Source organism: Bos taurus, chromosome 11 (genome assembly GCF_002263795.3).
Source record: "Bos taurus isolate L1 Dominette 01449 registration number 42190680 breed Hereford chromosome 11, ARS-UCD2.0, whole genome shotgun sequence".
In the NCBI taxonomy this organism is placed as follows: Eukaryota; Metazoa; Chordata; class Mammalia; order Artiodactyla; family Bovidae; genus Bos; species Bos taurus.
Window position 1 is genome coordinate 48,404,427 of NC_037338.1, and position 20,908 is coordinate 48,425,334.

A 20,908-nucleotide genomic window follows, 5' to 3' on the forward strand; every position below is an offset into this window, starting at 1 on the left:
CAATATTCCTCCAGGGCAATGTAGCAGAATTCACGTATCAAAGCCTTAAAACACACACCTTCTGACCCAGTAAGGACACTTCCAGTCTCATCCAAAGTAAATAATCAGAGAGATGGACAACAGATGATCATCTCTGTATTTAGTGGCAAAAAATACACAATAATCTGAATACCAACAAGGGAATAGGTTAAGTCCATTTTCAAACATCATTATTCTGGGTTCTTTCATAGTTATTCAAAAGTATTTGCTGAAAAAAGTATGATCGGATTTCCCTAGTGGCACAGCAGATAGGAACCTGCCTGCCAATGCAGGGGATGCAGGTGTGATCTCTCATCTGGGAAGATTCCAGGTGCCTCGGAACAACTAAAGTCCATGAGTCACAACTGCTGAGCCCACTTGCTGCAACTACTGAGTCTTAAGCCTTAGAGCCTGTGCTCTGCAACAAGAGGCCAGCGCAAGGAGAAGCCCGTGCACCACAACAGAGAGTAGCTCCTGCTCGCTGTGACTAGAGAAAGCCCGCATGCAGCAATGAAGACCTAGTAGAACCAAAAATAAAAATAAATAATTTTTTTAACAAGTCAACACGATCAAGTGGTTCCTATTACGTACTGGGAAAGTACATATTGGGGAAAGTAAGATTCAAAGTATTTACACAACAAGTAGGTATGCTTGAATATATTCTATAACCACATAAACACTAAGATGGCTGAAAAGTTAACAGTAGTCATTTGTGTGGTGGTTTTTTAGAACCTTCAGAATTTTTCTGTATTTGTTATTTCTAAAATCAGAAGTTTGTATTTTCAAGCTTCTTGCTTTAAAAAAAAAACTGAAAAGGAGTATGAGTAGGAAATACCATGTAATAAGATCGAGACTCCTAAATCTACAGATCGGAAGTATCATCTCTAGCTTTTCCCAGTTTTAGACTTACTGTTGATAGAAGAGGAAGGAGAAAAGCACATTAAAGGGCTCAGAGTACCTCAGGTTTCCCCCACAGGCCTCACCTCCTGAAGTGAAAGAAGCGGCAGAACACAGGCGAGTCTTTCTGCTGCTCCTTGTCCTTGCGCAGGCTGTCCAGGCGGCACTCACGGCACTTGGGCAGCTGTGCCACGATGTTCACACAGGAGTCGTCCTGGACAAAGGCCTCGCCACTCTGCTGCAGCTTCTTGAGTTTGGCTGGGTCTGTCAAGACTGACTTCCGAGATGGGGCTAGAAAAAAAAAATGAAGGAAATGGCATGTCAGATTTTTTAAAAAATCACATCAATCTTTGACTGAATACTCAAAAGGTCAGATTTCCCAAAGGGAGAACTCATCATCTCAATTACTGGTTCAACTGTAATTTCCGAAAATGGCTGAAGACAACTATCGGAACAATTGGAAGTTTTATTCTCTTTAAAATGCTTCTCATTTGGTGAATCCATTTGGCAACATAAAACCCCAGACTCACAATTCCAAGGTAATGCATACTTGTATTCACAACCCTAGATAAGATAAACGTTTTGGGGCTTTATCTGGTAGTTCAGTGGTTAGGAATCCACCTTCCAATGCAAGGGATGCAGGTTCGATCCCTGCTTGGGGAACTAAAATCCCACATGCCCCAGGGCAACGATGAGGTGCGCTGCAAACTGCAGAGTCTACACGCTCTGGAGCCCATGTGTGACAACTAAGATCCGAGGAAGCCAAAAATAAATAAAAATATGTAAATAATTTTTTAAAAAGCCCAAAACAGATAAACATTGCAGGCAGACTTCTCCAAAGCAGACACTTAACTCAAACTCACTGCAAACTTAACAATACACAGGGATAGGTTTATCTCAATAGAGGACCACGTGGAAACCAATTCTGTCAGTTTTTACACTCAAAAAAGACTGGCTTAAGAGGTACTTTCTAAAGCATTCTGCAAAGCTAACCATTCCAAACATAACAAAACAACCCCCCCCCCCCCCCCCAGTCTATAAGTTATTTCCTAAGTGCTTCCAAGAGCACTGACCCCTGCCCCTCAAACAATCTTAAATTTCCTTCACACATACTTTCCATTCAAGATTAAGAGCCTTGGCTAAAGACAGAATTTCGATTCTAAGTAAATGCATGTTTAAGTTTCAACTTAAAAGCTGGGGAACTTGAATGGAAATGCAACATAGTTTCTAAAGGGAGAAAAAAGTAGAGACCTAATTTTAAAGAGCAACCACTCTGTTAGGGGAAATAACACAGAAGGGAATCTATTTCTAAGTCAAGAGCCTTTGGGCACGCAGTGAGCCCTCTGCATCTGTGGGTTCAACCAACAATGGATTGAAAATACTATACAGGGACTTCCCTGGTGGTCCAGTGGTTAAAACTCTGCATTTTCAATGCAGGGAGTATGGGTCCAATCTACAACCAAAAATTTTTTTAAAAAATGAAAAGAAAACACTACACAATCTGTGGCTGGTTGCATCTGCAAATGCAGAACCCCAGTGTCAGATGGGGAAGGCTGACAGTAGGGGACTTGTGTATTTGCAGATTTTTGGTATCTGCAGGAATCCTGGAACCGATCCCTCTTGGATACTGAAGAATAACTGTATTTCATATAAAACCAACAGAAAAGACCTTACCTTGGGGTCCAAGGGAACTGAGAAAAGGAAAGTAGATTCTTAAGCAAACAAAAAACAAAAACACAACTTTGGGAGAACCACCCGAGAGATGGGTGGGAGACGCTGCTAAGAGGTCTTGAAGGAAACTAGAAGTAAGACCTCAAACCAAAGGTGGTTTTAAATAAAATAAGCATCTTTAATAAATCACCTTTGATGTGTCCTGATGTTCTCTCTCTTTTAAAGCAGGACTAGAGCACACCTTAAAACGCTAAATGGATGCCGTCAGGCCCCAACTCCTTAAACATTGTTATTCAGTAAAAGAGAAGGTAAAGTAAGGTAAAGTCAGAAAGGAGAGAAAATAAAGTAATCAGTAGTTTAAAATTCCATCCTGATACTGAAAACACATCACCCTTTGAATGGGACCAGATTTTCCCAAGCTGAGTCCAGAGATTATCTTAACAATTGTCTTGCCTGGGCTTAAAAGAGGAAATATCTAGAAATAAGCAAGTTGAATTATCTAAAGTTAGCTCTGTATTGAGGAGTGCAGCAGTTGATCTCTCATCAATGATTCTCTTAACTCAGAACCAAAAGCAATACTGACTTCTGAGAAGCCATGCATCTACCAAATAGAAAAAAGGGTGGCTGTTCAACTCCAGCTTGTTTTTGTTTTCGAACCCCTAAGTAAGGTCACACAGTGGAGCAGCAGTGTCCAGTGGAGTCTTTCCAAATCCACAAGCAATACTGGTGGAAACAGTAGAGATCTCGGTAGGTTTCTAATCACACTGCCTTACTCCTCAGCCAGAAGTCCCAGTAGACAGCACACAGCAGGATGTGACAAGGCCTCTCGTTTCCCTCAAAATCATTTTAGTTGGAACAGAGTTGCACAACATATTAAGCAAGACAAAGGTGGACTCTGAAACTCACTTCTATATCTATAATGTGTTTACTGGTCTAGAACTTTTACTGCTTCTTCACATAATATGAAAATACTTTGCCTTAAAAACTAGCTGAATGTGAAGGCTGGTGACTCAAAAAGAGTAAAGAAATAGAACAGGGACATGGTCATGAATATTCACTTTCTTGGGGAGTTACATAACTTCTGAGGAACAGTATAATCTTATGCAATTAATTTTATGCAAATTACCAGCTATATCAACTTAAACCTCAAGAATGAAGAAGCTGGGTTAGAAGATTTACTCAGCAAAGAAAGTTCTTTTCCAACTCCTCCAACTCTACTTCAGGAAGACCCCCAGTCAAATCCACCCATCCTGCCCTCTAGTTTCAGAGCCCTGCAGGAAGAGCTAGAGTGTGGGATTATCCATTTGTTACTTATCCAAATGAACAGCATTTTTATTAACTGTTTTTCAAGTTTTTTTATACCCAGTTGACATCTATCAAATCTATTTTTAAACTGAACCTTTTGACATACTGGAGCCATTTAGCTCTGTTAATTCTAATAAGAGAGCTTCTAATAACTCCCATCACTGAAATGCATCCTCAACTTATAAGTATCATGAAATACAATGTACCATTATCTCTATATGAAGAGCACTGAGTTCTAAATTGTGCATGCAAAGGGACTTCCCTGGCACTCCAGTGGTTGGGACTCTGCTTCCACTGCAAGGGGTATGGGTTCAATCCCTTGTTGGGGAACTAAGATCCCACATGCTGTGTGGTGTGGCCAAAAAACTTAAAAACAAACAAACAAAAATCACGGGTGAAGCAGGACCTTCCCTTAAGCAAAGAGGGGAGTCCTAAGTTAGCACTGTCCGCTACATTCTTTAACTAAAAATCTCTTTGCTAGATAGAGGTGGTGATGCAATTCCCTTTTTTAAAAAACTTCAAGTCTGAACTATCCCTGTGTGAGCATAAAACTTTAATCACTTCCTTCTCTCCAACATAGATGTTACAGAAAAATCAGTTACAGGATGACGATAAAGCAAGCAGATCACTTTAGATTTTTTTTCAAAATTTTCTTACAACCAAAAACTGGGACCCACCTAAGTCATATGGTAAATGCATATACGGGTATCCCTGCAGCCTTTAAAACGCTGACAGACATCTACAACTAATGCGCTGGGTAAAACTGGTGGTTCGAACCCATGTGTCTCACAGCTCATCTGTGTTTCCATATACATAGAACCAATTTCACCAAAATATGAACAGTATCACTTCTCAGATTTAGGGGTTTTACTTTCTTCTTTGAATTTTTTCTACCATCATTTTCCTATTATTTTCTCATAAGGTAAGAAGAAGATAATGTATGTACTGACAACCATCTTACCTTTTACCAATAAACATATGCAGAAACACTCACCATTCTGGAATTTATTGTTGCTTCTTGTACAGCAGCTTTCAGGATCTACTTTTGCTGAAGATGACTTTATATTCTGTGACTGGCAGCCTAAAGTTGAAGGTTCTCCCCTTTTTTCTATGCAACTATCAGGACTGTTACTATTGACAGCTGCTTTCTCTTCTGGCTTCTTTGAAAGGACATCAGATGTGGAAGGTGCATGTTCGAAATGCTTCTGCAGTTCAGGAGTGTTGGTGATTTCCAATTCTGCCACAGAAGCCGCCTTTATTGGTATGCACTCCTTAGGAGGATCAGTCGATGTTGGAGGAAGAGATTCCACACTGCTTTCCTCTTCAGTGCTGGTCTTCAGCTGGGAACAGCTTTCCTTTGGTTCATTCAGGGTTTTTAAGTCTCCAGTTCCAATCTGAGAGGACTTTGAAGAGAGCAAATCTACTTTGCAGGCAACATCTGGTTTTGTTCTCAGTATTTCAGGCTTTGTATTTAGACAGGAAGAAAGTTCTGGTAAAATCTGTTTATGACATCTGAAAAAGATTAATATGGAAAACTAGCATCTAGGCCTCTTTCATCTCTTCCCTACCTTCCAAAAATAATTGCTTGCTTTCCTAAAGTAGACAGTATGAAAGAGAAAAGAAAACTGCTTATATCAGAGAATTCAGGATAGATTTCTGTGGGCTGGAGTTAAAAGTAATCAGTCAATGGCTAGGAAAAAATATCTTAAGACATTAAGAAAAACACAACCCTAAATTCTATCTGCGTGTTCTCATAGTTAACTACTTCATGTTAGTTCTATTTCTCATAGCAAAATGAACCTTAGCTTTCCCTCAAAACAGAATATCACATGAAACCAAAATCACCAGTAGCATAAAACTCCGTCTATGAACATGTTACCAGCCTAGCACTGGACAATCTCATGCTTGTTTGGTCAGTGATCAGGACCCGAAGCAAAGAGAAGAGCCAGCTGATGACGTGCTTGTTCACAGAACCATCTGGTACCCTCTCCACCCCTAATAGGGGTTTATCCTTCAAGAAGTTTTGTTTCTCTGAAATTCGTCATAAAGTTCTTTCTTCAGCAGAACGCAAAGTCCTTTTTCCCTCTTACACTAGTCTTCCTGCCTCTACCAAAGGATCTCATCCTGGAGAAGTTCTCATTGACGCACTCATGTTGAGTTGCTCAGTTGTGTCTGATTCTTTGTGACCCCAAAAAACTGTAGCCCACCAGACTCCTCTGTCCATGGGATTCTCCAGGCAGGAATACTGGAGTGGTTTGCCATTCCCTTCTCCAGGGATTCTTCCCAACCCAGAGATCAAACCCAAGTCTCCTGTATCAGCAGGCAGATTCTTTACCATTGAGCCACCTGGGAAGCACTCATACTAGATATCTTTGTTTGGGTACCACAAACTTCTTATTGTTACCTCTTTCAACTCTGAATAAACAACCTCCCCCGACCCTGCCCTTTCTCTGACTGTTCCATGGTCATCCTCTAAGCTCCCTCCCTGGCAGCCTGCTGTCCTCCCCCGTGAACTGGTGTGCTCATGCACTCTCCCATTTACTACAGTGGTCTTCCAAGCCTACCTTTCTACACCAGTTTCTGAGCCCTATCTTAGGTCTTTACAACTGCTTACACAGGCCACCATCCCTCCTAAAAAAGATCCTTCTCTTAAAACTCATCTCTCCATTAATCTTGTGGCCACTTTAAATTTCTGATTAGATTTTACATTTCTTATTCCACTATCTTCTGTAAATAAGTAACTGTAAGTCATAACTACTGCTTCCTTGATTTGTCTTACTATTTTCTCTACTGCTACATCTCTCAGCTATAGTTGAGGTCCAGGCTGATGAAGCTCATTCACTGGAACCCTGTCTCCCTCTACCCCACACTCCCATGGATCTCAGTCTTCCACATACAACCAACTGGCTCCCCTTTCCTTGAAAAGTGGACATCTATTCTCCAGCTGTTTGTAGTATTTCAGTAGACCATTCTCTCTACTATACAAAGTCAAGAAGGCTCCTCTTTCCTCACACCCCCTTTTCTTTTCTGTGACCTGTTTTATGTAGGTCTGTATGCCAACTACACGTATCACCTCTGAAGGCATATGACCAATTGGAAACTAACCTCCCCTGACAACCTGAGATACACTGAATGGCAGGTCATTACATCAAATTTTCACTGCACTAACACTCTCTAAACACTGAATGTAGGGTCAATCTTGCCACGCGAGCAATGTCAGCTCAGACAGAAAGAACCATGGCTAAAATAACCCTTCTATATTATGATTAAACATCAGTATGGGCTTCCCTGGTGGTACTAGTGGTAAAAGAATCTGCCCGCCAACGCAGGAGATGTAAGAGATGCAGGTTCGATCCCTGGGTTGAGAAGATTCCCTGGAGGAGGAAATGGCAACCTGTTCCAGTGGGTTGCAAGATTAAACATCTTTAACTTCTGACTCACCCCTGAGGGATTTTTGCTCCGAGGTTCGGTGGAGAGTTGGCGGCTTGGGGAGTGCTCTGCTGTCTCGGGTCCTTACTTGGCGGAGTAGCTGCAGTACAGCCAAGCAGTATCTCCTTAAAAACTGTTGTGGGAACAGACTGTACAGGACACACACTGGGAGAGGCCTAAAAGATATCAAAGCAAGCAGATGTTAACAGGGAAGCCCCTAGTGCAGAATTACAAAATGCTTGCAAGATTCAAATTTATTTGCTTGGTTTAGTAGTCAACAAACACAATACCACCACCAAATAAAAAGAAAAGAACAGGAGAACAATGAATAAACCACAAATTAAGGACTTATACCTGAGGGCTATCAAATAAGTCACTCCAGCTTTTCACAAAACTTGAGTCTTCCTAGAAAAGACCACAGTTGATCTTTTACAGACCTTTGAATACCAGGAAAACACAGCCATGTGGCAATTACTTGACTAGTGCAAGGCACAGAAGTGAGCTTTTTATCGACTGTCTTCAAATGGTGGCAGCTTCACATGCATTCAGTTCAGCGTTACTGAGTGCCCACCGCGCACTTACTGCGAGGACTGGCAGGAGACCAGACCACATAGGGCTCTTGCAGGCAGTGGAGCCTACTTGGTACCACATAAGCCTTTACAATGCAATAAAGGTTGAGGACATGGTTCTTGCTTGTAAGTGGCTCATCAAGGCACAAACGTCATCCCAAGCTGCAAAAAATACCAAGTCATGACAGGCCTGTGGGACAAAGTTAAGACACTTGTCCCCTTCCCTTTTTGTGTACTTTTACCTTTACAAAAATATGAGTGACAGACCAACTTCTTCCCAGTTTATACTATCCAAAAAAATAAAACTTCCCATCATGGAAAGAGAAGGAAGAGATTAAACTCAACTTCAGACAACTGAACATTCTATGGCTAAACCAGGTGAAATCCACAGACCAGTTTCACCAGCCTCTTTACATGTGTGTAAATTTAAAGTCACTTGTCCTTTTCATTCATTATCTCTTTTAATGACCTTTACATTCACTTTACCACCAGATCTAAACTTGTAGAATCTTTTAAGTGTCTTCATCTTCTAGTTACTAACTCCTAAAATATGATGTAGAACTTCTCTTAAGTAAGTTTTTAAAACCAGTTTTTAAACCTCACAATTCTGAATGTAAACCATGTAGCCTACATGTGAATCTTCTTTGCAGACATTTACTTTGATGGCCTTGAAAATACTGTCTATGTTAAATAAAAACATCTGAAAAATAAGAATTTACTTAATCAACATTAAAGTTCTGGCACAGCTTTCCACTATTTCACGGTGCCAAGTTATCTGATCATGTATTACACTATGTGAGCTCAGTTTTGGTTAAATATTAGCTTAATGTTTCCCAGAAGGATCTTTGTGGGGAAGCTTTGGCTAGTCTAAGGACATCCCTGGGATAGCCAAACTTTCCCTCTGTGGGCCTCAGTTTCCTCATTTTTAAAATGAATTAAGGAAATAAGATATTTTTATTTTGTTACAATATGCACTGAACTGCTCGAGCCAGAAAACCCTCCATCTCATTTCCCGTATCAATCAGCCAGAAAATGCTGCTTCTATTTCCAAAATGTTTGTGGAATCTATCAACTTCTTTCCAGGCCACCCCTACCACCATCTTTCCCCTGGACTATCACATGTATACTAACTGGCCTGACCTCCTTCCATTTTTGCCTGAACTTTTTGCCTCTTCTCTGAAGTTAAAATTCTACCACAGAGCAATCTTTATAAATCAGTCACTCCAGTGCCGACTAGAATTCTACACGGTCTGGTCTCCGCCAACCCCCTAGCCTCATATCAGTCCATTTGTTAAAAGTACTCCAACTAAACTGGTTTCCTTTCTGGTCTCCAAATGTTCTAAGCTCTTTCTTGCCTGCACCTCTGTACTTGCTATTCTCCTCTGGGTCTGGACATTTTCATGTGGCTGGTCCCATCCTTCAGCCTCAAATCTGCTCAACTGTCACCTCAGAATCTCTAATCACTCTTTCCAAAGCAGTGTCCCAAAGCATAACTGCCTTACACTTTATATTACCATGTTTCTATCTTCCATTGTACCAACACACTGTGCAAATACCTTAAGCTACTATTTTATTGTCAGTCTCTTCACAATGAAACATAAGCTTCTATGGACAGAGACCCTGCTCTTACATCACTGTTAAATCTTTTAAAGCCAGGCACAGAGCAGATGCTCAATAAGTAAGACTGGTGGAGTGCATGAATGGATAAATGCTCTTAGCACTTCTTATTTGAAAATGGTAATAGCTACAACTGTATTCTGAGTTAACTAAAGAGCCAAGCAGTAATGCTCACAAATGTCTAGCACATATTAAATGCTCAGTTAAGTATTAACTGGAAATAGGGTTGGACAACCAGATGGAAGGAAGGAGGACTCTCTTGGTGCCTCACCATACCAGGCAAAAGTTCTGGAGAGGAATGGCAACAACAGAACAGTGGCCAAGAGTGCTGGGTTTTGGTGTTAGACCCTGGTTGGAATCCAGTCTCTGACACAGTCTCAGCACATTATTTAAGCTCTCTGAGCTTCGGCTTCCTCAGTCGTAATGATGAGTAATAAAGGAGAGCAATGAGAAAAAAGGCAAGTAATGAAGCATACTGTATACGGCAGTGCTTCACCACAGTACCTGGCACATTGATTAGCTATCTCAAAGCAGAAACACATCATGCAAAACTCCTCGGTTCAGCCACCATGTGTTAGAGTGATCATGACCTGGATCATTTCCTTTAAGAGACTAAAGTAAGTAGATCACTATAACTCTCCTAAGGTTTAACTTAACAGGCATAGCACTCTGATTCCAAACCCGTCTCCATGTGCACACCGCTGCACTGGCCTGACTTGGCAAGGGTCAAAGTTTCTTCTTACCTGAAGAGTTTTCCCTGAAGGTCTTCTATACCAGTCATGGCAATAGTTCCTCCCTGCCAGCAGACGGAGATAATATAATTGAGTGTATAATGATATTCCAAAAAGGATACTGCTGGCTCATACTACTCAGCAGACTGTCTCAATTAACCAGGCAACATCCTAACTCTGAGGAATAGTCTGCTAGGCAGAGAAGACCTTCAAGGAGCCAGATGCTACTGGCAAACAGGTTCACCTTATCCAGAAGTATTCATCAAGGCAATAAAGAGTCTCATCTACCTAATCCTAAACTCTTGTCACCCAAAGACTACCAACTCTGCACACATCCAACATATGTGCAAAGTGGAAACACAGTGAGACATGCACCAAGTGTGTTACTGTACTCACCTTTCACTCACATATTTAAATGAACTCTTTCTCTCCCCACGTCTTTCTTTACCTCTCCATCTCCCTGAAACTTAGGCTAGGCCAGTGTTTCCAAAAAACTTGTCTGATTACAAGGATGACCCATGACAAAGAAGAATATTTACTGATATGGAAAAACATTCATAATATACTGTGAAATCATGAAAGCTACACAAGAGTATGGCTTTTAGTTTTTTAGTTTTTTTTTTTAAGCCTCTATAACTATACAGGAAAAAGAAAAACAAACAAAAATAGGAGGAGGATAGGTATTCCAAAATGTGAATAGTGAGTCTCTGAAAAGTGTTATTATGAGTGATCTTTTCTTTACTATGCTTTTCCAGGTTACCAAAATATTTTTAAATGAGAGTAACTTTTTCAAAAAAAGTAAGAACCTTTATTTTGAAAATAAGTGCAATAGAAAGGAGAATAACTTTTTATAATTAAAAATATAGTAATAATTTCTAAAACATCAATACCCAGGTAAAAATTTACCATCGCCAACTTCCTTTAGAATGAGAAGATAACTAGGATAGGTCTTTCATTTGCTTGTTGAGGCAAGGAATATGGCTTTATTTGGAAAGCCAGCTGACTGAAAAGATGGCAGACTAATGTCTCAAAATAACCATCTTCTAGGATAGGTCTTACGAGCTGAAACAGACATGCTTTTCTACATCAAATTTATTTTCACATTTTAGATGTCAAAGTTAAGGCTCAAATAGGTTGAGAGACTTATCTCCTAGCCAAAGTTCAGGACTTTCTGAACATAGATTCTACTGTTCCCAGTAATCAGTTCACACAAACCTACTGAGCTGGATAGGATGCTGACAGAGAGCAGAGAGACATGCTCCCTGCCCTTCAAGAGTGGGAGTCAGTAAAGATTGTCATACTGAGTGAAATAAGTCAGAGAAAGAAGAAAAAATACTGTATGACACCCCTTATACATGAAATATAAAAGGAAATGATACCAATGAACTTACAAAACAGAGACTCACAGACAGAGAATGAATTTATGGTTGCCTATACACACTGCTATATTTAAAATGGATAACCAACAAAGACCTACTCTATAGCACATGGAACTCTGCTCAGGGTAATGTGGCAGCCTGGATGGGAGGAGAGTTTGGGGGAGAATGGAGACATGTATATGTATGGCTGAGTCACTCTGCTGTTCACCTGAAACTATTACAACATTGTTAACTGGGTATACCCCAATACAAAGCAAAAAGTTTTTTTTTTTAAGATGCATTTTTAATACATAATATTAAAGCATAAAAGACTAATATTTTATTGATCCATATATCAGCTTTTAATCTATGAATATGATATGTATTTTCATTAATTTGTGGCTTCGTTCAATACTTTCATGATTGTCTCCATTAAAAAAAAAAGTGTGAGTCAGGAAGAGAGGATCACTTACATATGTATGTTACTATATTTTACAGGCGCTACCTTTGCCTTCAAGGTCATATATTTACTTGCTCAGTTGCCTATCACTTCACTGATAAACTTGACACTTTGAAGAACTGGCACCTTTCCCAACAGGACGTCCCCAATGACCCCAGTCCCACTTGTACCCCAGGTTGATTTCTCCATGATCCATTAGGATGCCATTTCCTGAGTCATGGTCCCCACCTCAACAGAACATCATGTTGCTCTCCTTTTCATCTCACTGTTTACACTGATGCCTTCTCTATGACAGACAACACTCAAATAACCTCTCCAAATCACCCTTTATTATCTCTATCCAAGACTGCTAACAATTTATCCAGTGCCAAAACCTGACAGGTTACTATTCTACTGTTTCTCTTTCAGCTTCTAATACCCTGGATCACTTGACAATATCCCATGAGCTTACCTCTAAGAGGCAGTAATCACTTGCCTGACATCCTCAATTTGCAATCCTTACTACACTACTTCAATCTGGTGAACGTTAAGGCAAAATGAAAAGGGAGTAATATTAATTTCCAAAATGACCTCTCCATTCTTTCCTGAATTACCTGAAGTCAAGCCTTCACATACGGAAGAAAGAAAGAGGTACTAGATACCTTGGTTTACACAGTTTCTGCTCAAGCATTAAAGTTCCTGTGGCCTGTACATAGGCTTAAGCTTCAGGAAAGTCCATCATCCTAGCCACCCAGATTTTAGTATTTGTGTGGTATGTGCTTGCTTTGGTTCTAGTTGATGTTGTAGTCCAGTCTGCCCTGATTCAGAATCTCAGATTCATTCAATGACTCTGACCACTCTCATGCCATCTCTCCTTGCCCTCTTTCTCCAGACGCCTAAATTTCCCTCCAAAATGCTGCCAACAATCTCAACTTGGTCAATTTTAAAATTCGAAACTCCAGCCTGGAGCAGAGCATCATAAAGGCATTTTTGACAATTATAACACAGTAACATATTCATGTAATTTAAGTACATCTGGATACCTAAGTTGTGAGAAAGTTATCTGTACTAAGACCTAAGGATTCAACTCACTTAAAGAGCCTATAGTTTTTTACCCAGATTTCAAATTTTGACCCTGGTATTTATACTCCCTTAAGAAGTTTATCCCAGTCCTCCATCCCCTTATTAGGCTAGTCTGTCTAGCCCAATCTTTTGGGAATTCTGACTAAAACTTTCCCCAGTGTGTACACTGTGATGTTCTAAAGACATGTACTAGTAATTACAAAGCATAATAAAACACAGAATTTGACCTACTCTGGGATATAGGTTAAAACAATGGTAGAGATGTTAGGTGAGGCTTCCCCAAGGAAGCAATATCACATTAGAAAGATACACGGGAGTTACTTAGAATGAAGACAGCATTAGAAGAGAAAGGGGGACTGCAAGTCCTGAGGTTGGAGAGAACATGAGGTACCTAAAGAGCTAAAGAAGACCAGCTTCTCCATAGCATGGAAGAGAGGGAAAAGCTGACAGCCTTAAGTTTCTTGACCCAAATCCTAACTACTTCAGGAGGATAGAAGTAAATCCAGTACTTGAACTCAACAGTGCCACTCATAGAAGCCTGTACTTTTCTCGGCAGAAATTAGTAATAGCAAACCAACTGCTTCCTTCAAAAAGCAAGTATGTTGGTTCACCCAATCATTAATGACCAATCCAGACCTATTATCCAGGTGGGAGTCCTATTTCAACACCAATCTACTTAGAATTCTAAGGTTCCTCCCCTCTTCTCATGGATGCCATTCTTTTGATTTGATACACACAATTCAATTTATCTTTAAAAATATCTCCATGTGGTGGAATTGTCAAACCTACTGAGGATTTTCAGCAAATATCAAAAATAGTGAACCAGAAATGTATATTATCTCCATCTGCTTGAGCATAGAAATTATGGCCAAGATCTGGGACCAGGAGAGAGCAGACACAACAGCACAGATGAGCAGAGAAGACAGCCTTATTACCACTAAACATACTGGCCATGCACTGCAAGAATTAAAGAGAGCTTCACATAAGTGACAGAAAAAAAGCAAGGCTACCTCGGAGCATGATTTTGCCTGTTTGGAAACCAGGTTTCCATTATTCTCTGAAGACTTGCGTTTCACAGCTCCCATTCTTATAGAATTACCTAAAATGATTAAAAACAGGTAAGTCAGCCTCCCTGTTTCTCTTAAGATGAGAAGGATGAAGGGGAAAGGAGAATAAAAGTTTTAATCAAACAGTATCTTACCACATGTCACGAAGTTATCATGTACAACTTCAACATGAATCAGTGATGGATCCACAATTTTCAGTGCTGGAATCTTAAGAACAAACAAAACAAAGATACCAGGAAATTTAAAAAATGCTCAGGAATATACCAGAAATTACCTCTACCACTCAGTCGTGTCCCGACTCTTTGCGACCCCATGGACCACAGTCCTCCAGGCTCCTCTGTCCATGGGATTCTCCAAGCAAGAATACTGGAGTAGGTTGCCAACCCCTTCTCCAGACGATCTTCCTGACCCAGGTATCATCAAACTTTGGTCTCCTGTATCGCAGGCAGGTTCTTAACCGTCTGAGCCACTAGAGAAACTAGTTAACAATAGGAGTTTCTTACATATAATTTCCTTTTAAAAAATTACTGATTTTTTTTCCAGTCCGATATTTTAATATAAAATAACAAAGGTATTTATTTAGCTCCTATGTGAAAGTAAAAGTGTTAGTTCCTCATTCGTGTCTGACTCTTTAACAATCCCACGGACCGTAGCCCACCAGGCTCTTCTGTCCATGGAATTTCTCTAGGCAAGAATACTGGAGTGGGTTGCCAATCCTTTCTCCAGGGGATCTTTCTGATCCAGGGATCGAACCCAGATCCTCCTACATTGCAAGCAGGAGATTCTTTACTGTCTGAGCCACCAGAGAAGCCCCATTTAGCTCTTATAAGATACTATAATTCCTTTTTATAATTATCTTCCTCTGTCAACTTATCTTACATGCAATTATCATGATTTTTACCTCCTCACAGTTGACTTGAAGAGTTTTTGACATTGGGTTTCCATTTACAATGGTTGCAGAAAACCACTGAGTTGATGGGTCCAAGCTGTAAATTTTTACTTCTGAACCAACTAAATTTTTGTCACCTTAAAAAAAAAAAAAAAATCCTTAGAGCAATTTGCATTATCTCTGAACAGCACCATTTATCCAGCAAAATTTTTTCCCAAGTCTTTAAAAAAAACATGCAATATACAAAAAGGAAAAATTAAAAGATATTGCTATAAACTTAAGACAGACATTTCAGCAAAGGCAGGAGAAAATGCAAACTTTCCATTTTAAAGCTTCAATTTCCTATTGCTTTATCTTAGACTTGGCAGTATATTTATCCCAGCATCTGTATCAGACCAGGTAGTATCAGATAACTCATTGAGACCTAACTCACTCTCCTATGCAGTTTTAGAGGATCCAAATTCAGGAACCTCATCAGAACTTCTAAGTCTCCTAAAACATTCACAATTATGAAACTGACCAAGAAAATCAATAACAGTAATTGGTAAGATCAAGATCACCAAATTACTGTTTTACTCATTTTATAAGACTGAAATTCCAAACATATCAAATTTCATGTCAAAATATAGCTGAGCTTGTTCAGTATCTACTTCACTTTTATATCGTTCACATGATCCTCGGGCTTTCCAAATTTCAGAGACTTTAGAATACATTCTAGAATATAGTCCTCCACTCATCAAGCTGCATGGGAAATGCATCTAAACAATTACTAAAAAAATGAGACATTTTAATGAGCAAATGAGTGAGAAGGGCTAAAACACAGCTTCTTACAAACTAATCACTGGTTAACTCATGAGCTATCACCAACAGACAATCCACATACCTTGTAAAAGATGGCTTTCATCTAAATGTTTCACAATCAAAGCTTGAAATTCTTTACTGACACTCTGATTATCCATCAGTGAAAGACGAAGATTGTTTACATCCTGAAAAATTGAAAATCATTACATTTTAAGGTAACAAATAAGAACAGTTGTTTAAATTCCAGTGGTTATTTCAATTCATTTAATCACAGGGATTAATAGTGTCAATTAGCCATTTGATGGCAGCAAACCATTGCAACTCCAATGATCTAGACAGGTCAAACAGTAAGAAACCATCAAATGATCACAAATATAAGGCAGACAGAAGTGAAGCCACTTGAAGCTAAGAGTGAGACAGATACTAAGAGTGGCTCAAAGCATAATTTTAAATATGACAAAACTTAGACTATGGGACATATAATAAGCAAAGTAGCTAGTCATGCCAAAAATACTCTGTATCCCAAACTCTAGGGATTAGGGAAGTCACAGATCCAAATGCAAGGGGCAGAAGACACATACATAAGAAAATACTTAGATCTGTAGTGTCTGAAATTGCTGTTTTTAATAAACATCATTTCACATAGATTCATTTGAAATGAATCGAATTTGAAACCAGAATTCCAAATGCATTCTTCTTTACAAATGGTAAAGGTGGGGGTGAGGAGGGACAAAAGCTGAAGCCTAGGTCTTCAGCTAGACAGTTTTGAAACATTCAATTCTTGGCAGCTCTATTTCTGGCACTATTCCACAGTGTTCTGGCTTTGTGTGTATACTCAGTTATGATAAATGTATACAGATTGTCAATAAGAATAACCTGTCAGACCCGAGAAACCATATAGCACAGAAGCCCTTCCAATACTAGGCTTTCATGCTTTTCTGCATGTGAAATGGGTACACAATGGCCAAAAATAGTTCATCCATTTTTCCCACTGGGAAGAATACCCTTTTACAGAGGCCATGCTGAAAAAATTTCTTAAGTAACGTTAAACTAGGGGCTTCGTAAGAGTGCAACATTAAATTACCAGAATGAGCCATGTTTTTGTTTTTTTCTCCCTCATGCTATTGCAATTTCAAAAAATTTAAATGTGTTCACCAATTCATACTACAAGGTAAAAGAGCATTAATGGGGAGAGTCATTAACATTAAACGGTTCTTAAATAAGGTAGAATAACTGGATTCTGCCTAGAAGAGTTTCAAGGGCTCATCAAAAGTGCCAGGTAACTGAGCTGGACACTTAGTCATTTTTCTTATCCACCTATAACTGAGATGAATTCAATCCAACATTAGGTTTCAATTCCAACTTCTGCGTACCCCAAATAATTTTCAGATTCTCTATTCATTATTTAGGACAACCCTCCTACTGTGGTACCCATATCAGCCAACATAGAGTCTCATACAGTAGAAGCCTTACACTATCACCTGCCTCTAGAAGAGAATGCCCTGAAGCACTTAACTTTGGAAATCATCATCAGTAAAAGTCAAGAATACATGCAGAGTCTCCCTCAATCAGTATCATATTAATAACACTCACACTGACAGCACAGAGTGCACCTCCTTGAGAATAAAAACTTACTGATCTTTTCAATCTCAGGAAACAAAACTGAGTTCTACTTTAACTGAAAAGATGAGACACATTAAAGATGAAAAACAGAACTGTCCCGAAAACAATGTTAAGAAGTAAAAACTGCTCTCTGCTCAGTAGTAGTCTTCCACAGCCCCTCCTGTATGTTCCTTGGTCCTTAAAAGCAAGTATTCCGCATTTCAATGTAGGAAAAATATCAAGATAACCTTCCTAGCGTGCATGCACATGTGCCCAGTCTCTTAGGTCATCGTCTGACTCTTTGCAATCCCATGAACTGTAGCCTGCCAGGCTCCTCCATCCATGGAATTCTCCAGGCAAGAATACTGGAATGGGCTGCCATGCCCTCCTCCAGGGGATCTTCCCGACCCAGGGATCAAAACTGGGTCTTCTGTGGCTCCTGCACTGCAGGCAGATTCCTTACCTCTGAGGCACCAGGGAAGCCCCATTTACCTGATATATGAAGATTAACCTGTGCCCACAACTAAGAAAAAACATCTTCCTCTATTCCATTCACCTAAACATTATAAAATAAGGTTCAGAGTATGAATCTTGTTTTCACTCACTTCCAGGATATGGAAATAAAAGTGAGACTTGAGCACAGAAAAGCCAATGCTTTGGGTTTTCCAATACAGACCCAGCAATGGCAATGACCCTTGGTCCTAAACTGTCTTGTAGCTCATAAACTGGTTTAATGGTTCTATAGGCCACAGAAACAAGTCAGGTCACAAAACCAAAGAGGGTGAAGAGGATAACTGAACTTCACAAATGACATCTAAAACAACAAATGTTCATTTTAAGACCAACATTACTCCCAAGGTAGTGATCTGTGGAAGTAATGTGCATGTTCTTCCCCTCCCTCCCAACATTTTTATAATAAAGGAAAAAAATAAACAAATGAGCAAGACCCAAGAGCCTAAATGTTGTGAAGAAAAAGGTAGTTCTGCAAGCCAAACTGGAAAGAATAGGAACACACACACACACTTGACTCATACTGTTTGCAATAGTTAGGTCACCACACACACTGAATTTGTTAATACTGAACCATTCTTAGGGGAAAGATGGGGTTAGGTTTCTTGAAGCCTCTGGTCACAAGAGACATCAACCAATCACAATACATAACCTTGTTTTTATGTGTTTCTGTTGGAAAAAACCCCACTTCACAGTTTTTAATATATATAACTGCATTTATTTGCATGCAAAGTCGCTTTAGTCATGTCCAACTTTGTGCAACCCTATAGACTGCAGCCCATCAGGCTCCTCTGCCTCCCATTCTCCAGGCAAGAATACTGGAGTGAGTTGCCATGCCCTCCTCCAGGGGATCTTCCTGACCCAGGGATCGAACCCAAGACTCCTGAGGCTCTTGCACTGCAGATGGAATCTTTACCCCTGAGCCAGCGGGGAAACTGTATTACTGCATTACTAACTTTGAACTCACAGCTACCATACCTCATAGCTGAATGAAGCTTACATAACACATGTTCTAAGACTCACGTAGAAACAGAACAGACCACTTCAGCACTACCCCAGGGGGCCATTTTAAACATTGAATTAACCAACAACGTAGTACTAAACAGACTTTGAAAAGGACACTTGTTTACAGTAGAAGAGATGAAACAAGAAGGCAGAATGGCACCTTAATCAAACCTCAGCTGGGAACAGGTGTCAGACAACTCAAAATTTTCACCACTCTGCACATGTCTGTGAATGACCATAAAAGCACCAAAATACTAATTGGGGGGTTACAAATATATTTCAGCAAGTAAGCAAGTCCCCAAACATAGAATCCTTAAATAATGAGGACTGATATATATGCATACAGATACATGTATATATGAGTAACAGTTAATCTTTTAAAAACCATTTTCGTATCACCTATTTTAAAAATTATTTCGTATTACACACAAAAGCCGTCAACAGTAGTACCTTTGTCCTTCCAACCCCAATAAACAGTACCGACCCAATGGCTAACATTGAGCATTAATGTCTACTATCTGCTCATAAGATGGGTCCTTTTTTCTGCTAGATATCTGATCTGGAACAATCAACGTCAATATGTTAGTTCTCACATTAAAGGAGTTTATACTTCTATTTTTAGGGCTTAATATTGGTTCTAAAGTTTTACCTGTATAGGCTTTAAAAGGTCTTTAGAAAGAAATACTCTTTGTTGATCTCCTAAAAAGCGAACAGATGTTATGGACCCCAAACCAGCTTTGTCCAGTAGAGATTTGTACATCTGAAACAAAAGAAAATGTTTTGGCATCATAACTGCTATTAGTATCATTGTGAAAATGGGGACTGGCAATGTTCCATACAAAGATTAAACCATTCATTTGTTTTACTTACTACTAGTATCTCAATAATAACTATTTATGCGACCAAAACAAGAGCACACAATTTTTATCCAGAATCAATCATATAAACCCGATACACATTTGAGAGTCATGTTAACATATAGGTCTGGGTTTACAGATGTATGGCTTGGCCCAAATTTATACAGAATTCTGTTTTAAGTTTATTTTTCTGGGGAAATGGGCCATGTTTTTAGCAAATTCTTAATAGATGGAGGAAAAAATACGAAAAGCAAAATACAACTTTAAACAAAACCCTACATCACTCAAAACCCTTCCGGGGCTCGTCTCATCCATGGGCAAAATCTCAATTTGGTTCACACACCATGCAGATCCTTCACAAGCTGGCCAGCCTTTTAATCACCCTCTTGGCCTTTCAACTACCCAAATCTGTCTCAGTTCACCTCTCAAACAGCATTAACTGTCCTCACCAGATACAGAGCTCACTCTTTGCCTTTAACTGCACCAGACTTCTGGTGCGGAAATGGCACTTCATATACTGACTGCTGGTGTCTTTAAAGTCAAAGAAATATGAGCTGGGGGAACCTTAAAGATCATGAGACCAAAAGTGGAAACCCTGACAGGAGCCAGGCAACACCTACTATTCAGCTTCAGCCTACTGTTGCTAAAAGCCTGTTGCTACAGGCTTTAGTGTGGCCATATCTTACTGTTCTTTCAGTAAGCACTGGGAATCTAGATTTTTAAGAATATTCTCTACATTTTTTTAGGTAGACAGCTAATTTAGATTTTTTTTAAACACTGTAAGGGGCAAACTAAAAAGATCTGTATGTCGGTATTTATCGGCTGGTTTCCAATCCTTGACCTAGAAGTTCCCCATATTACCCTCACTCCCTACTCTTCAAGTGAGGAAACTGAAAACCCATGAAAGTCAAGGGTCCAGAATTGCAGGCCTCCTAACAGGGCTGACAGGAGATCCTGGGGCTTTTTCTGAATCTTCTGCAACATCATATCTCTGTACTATTATTTTCCAGAAGGCCAACTATAGATATTACATATAGATTTTCCCTGTTTTGTTCATAAT

At 39.6% G+C, this 20,908-nt stretch overlaps 1 protein-coding gene across 7 annotated transcripts in view; it reads right to left on the minus strand.

Annotated features, from left to right (window-relative positions):
- KDM3A (lysine demethylase 3A) overlaps nucleotides 1–20,908 on the minus strand; it is a 56,550-nt gene that overhangs the window by 25,922 nt on the left and 9,720 nt on the right. For 5 of the 7 annotated variants that reach the window (XM_059891353.1, XM_059891354.1, XM_005212790.5 and 2 more), the window contains 8 exons: nucleotides 19,641–19,751; nucleotides 15,957–16,059; nucleotides 15,086–15,210; nucleotides 14,319–14,391; nucleotides 14,128–14,216; nucleotides 7,333–7,496; nucleotides 4,886–5,403; nucleotides 1,002–1,206 (listed from right to left, as the gene is read on the minus strand). In XM_059891353.1, the coding sequence (XP_059747336.1) occupies nucleotides 1,002–1,206; nucleotides 4,886–5,403; nucleotides 7,333–7,496; nucleotides 14,128–14,216; nucleotides 14,319–14,391; nucleotides 15,086–15,210; nucleotides 15,957–16,059; nucleotides 19,641–19,751 (1,388 nt within the window). Of the gene's footprint in view, nucleotides 1–1,001; nucleotides 1,207–4,885; nucleotides 5,404–7,332; nucleotides 7,497–7,674; nucleotides 7,726–10,249; nucleotides 10,303–14,127; nucleotides 14,217–14,318; nucleotides 14,392–15,085; nucleotides 15,211–15,956; nucleotides 16,060–19,640; nucleotides 19,752–20,908 lie in introns of those variants that run through there. The other 2 variants (XM_059891356.1, XM_059891357.1) reach the window with 2 other exon arrangements.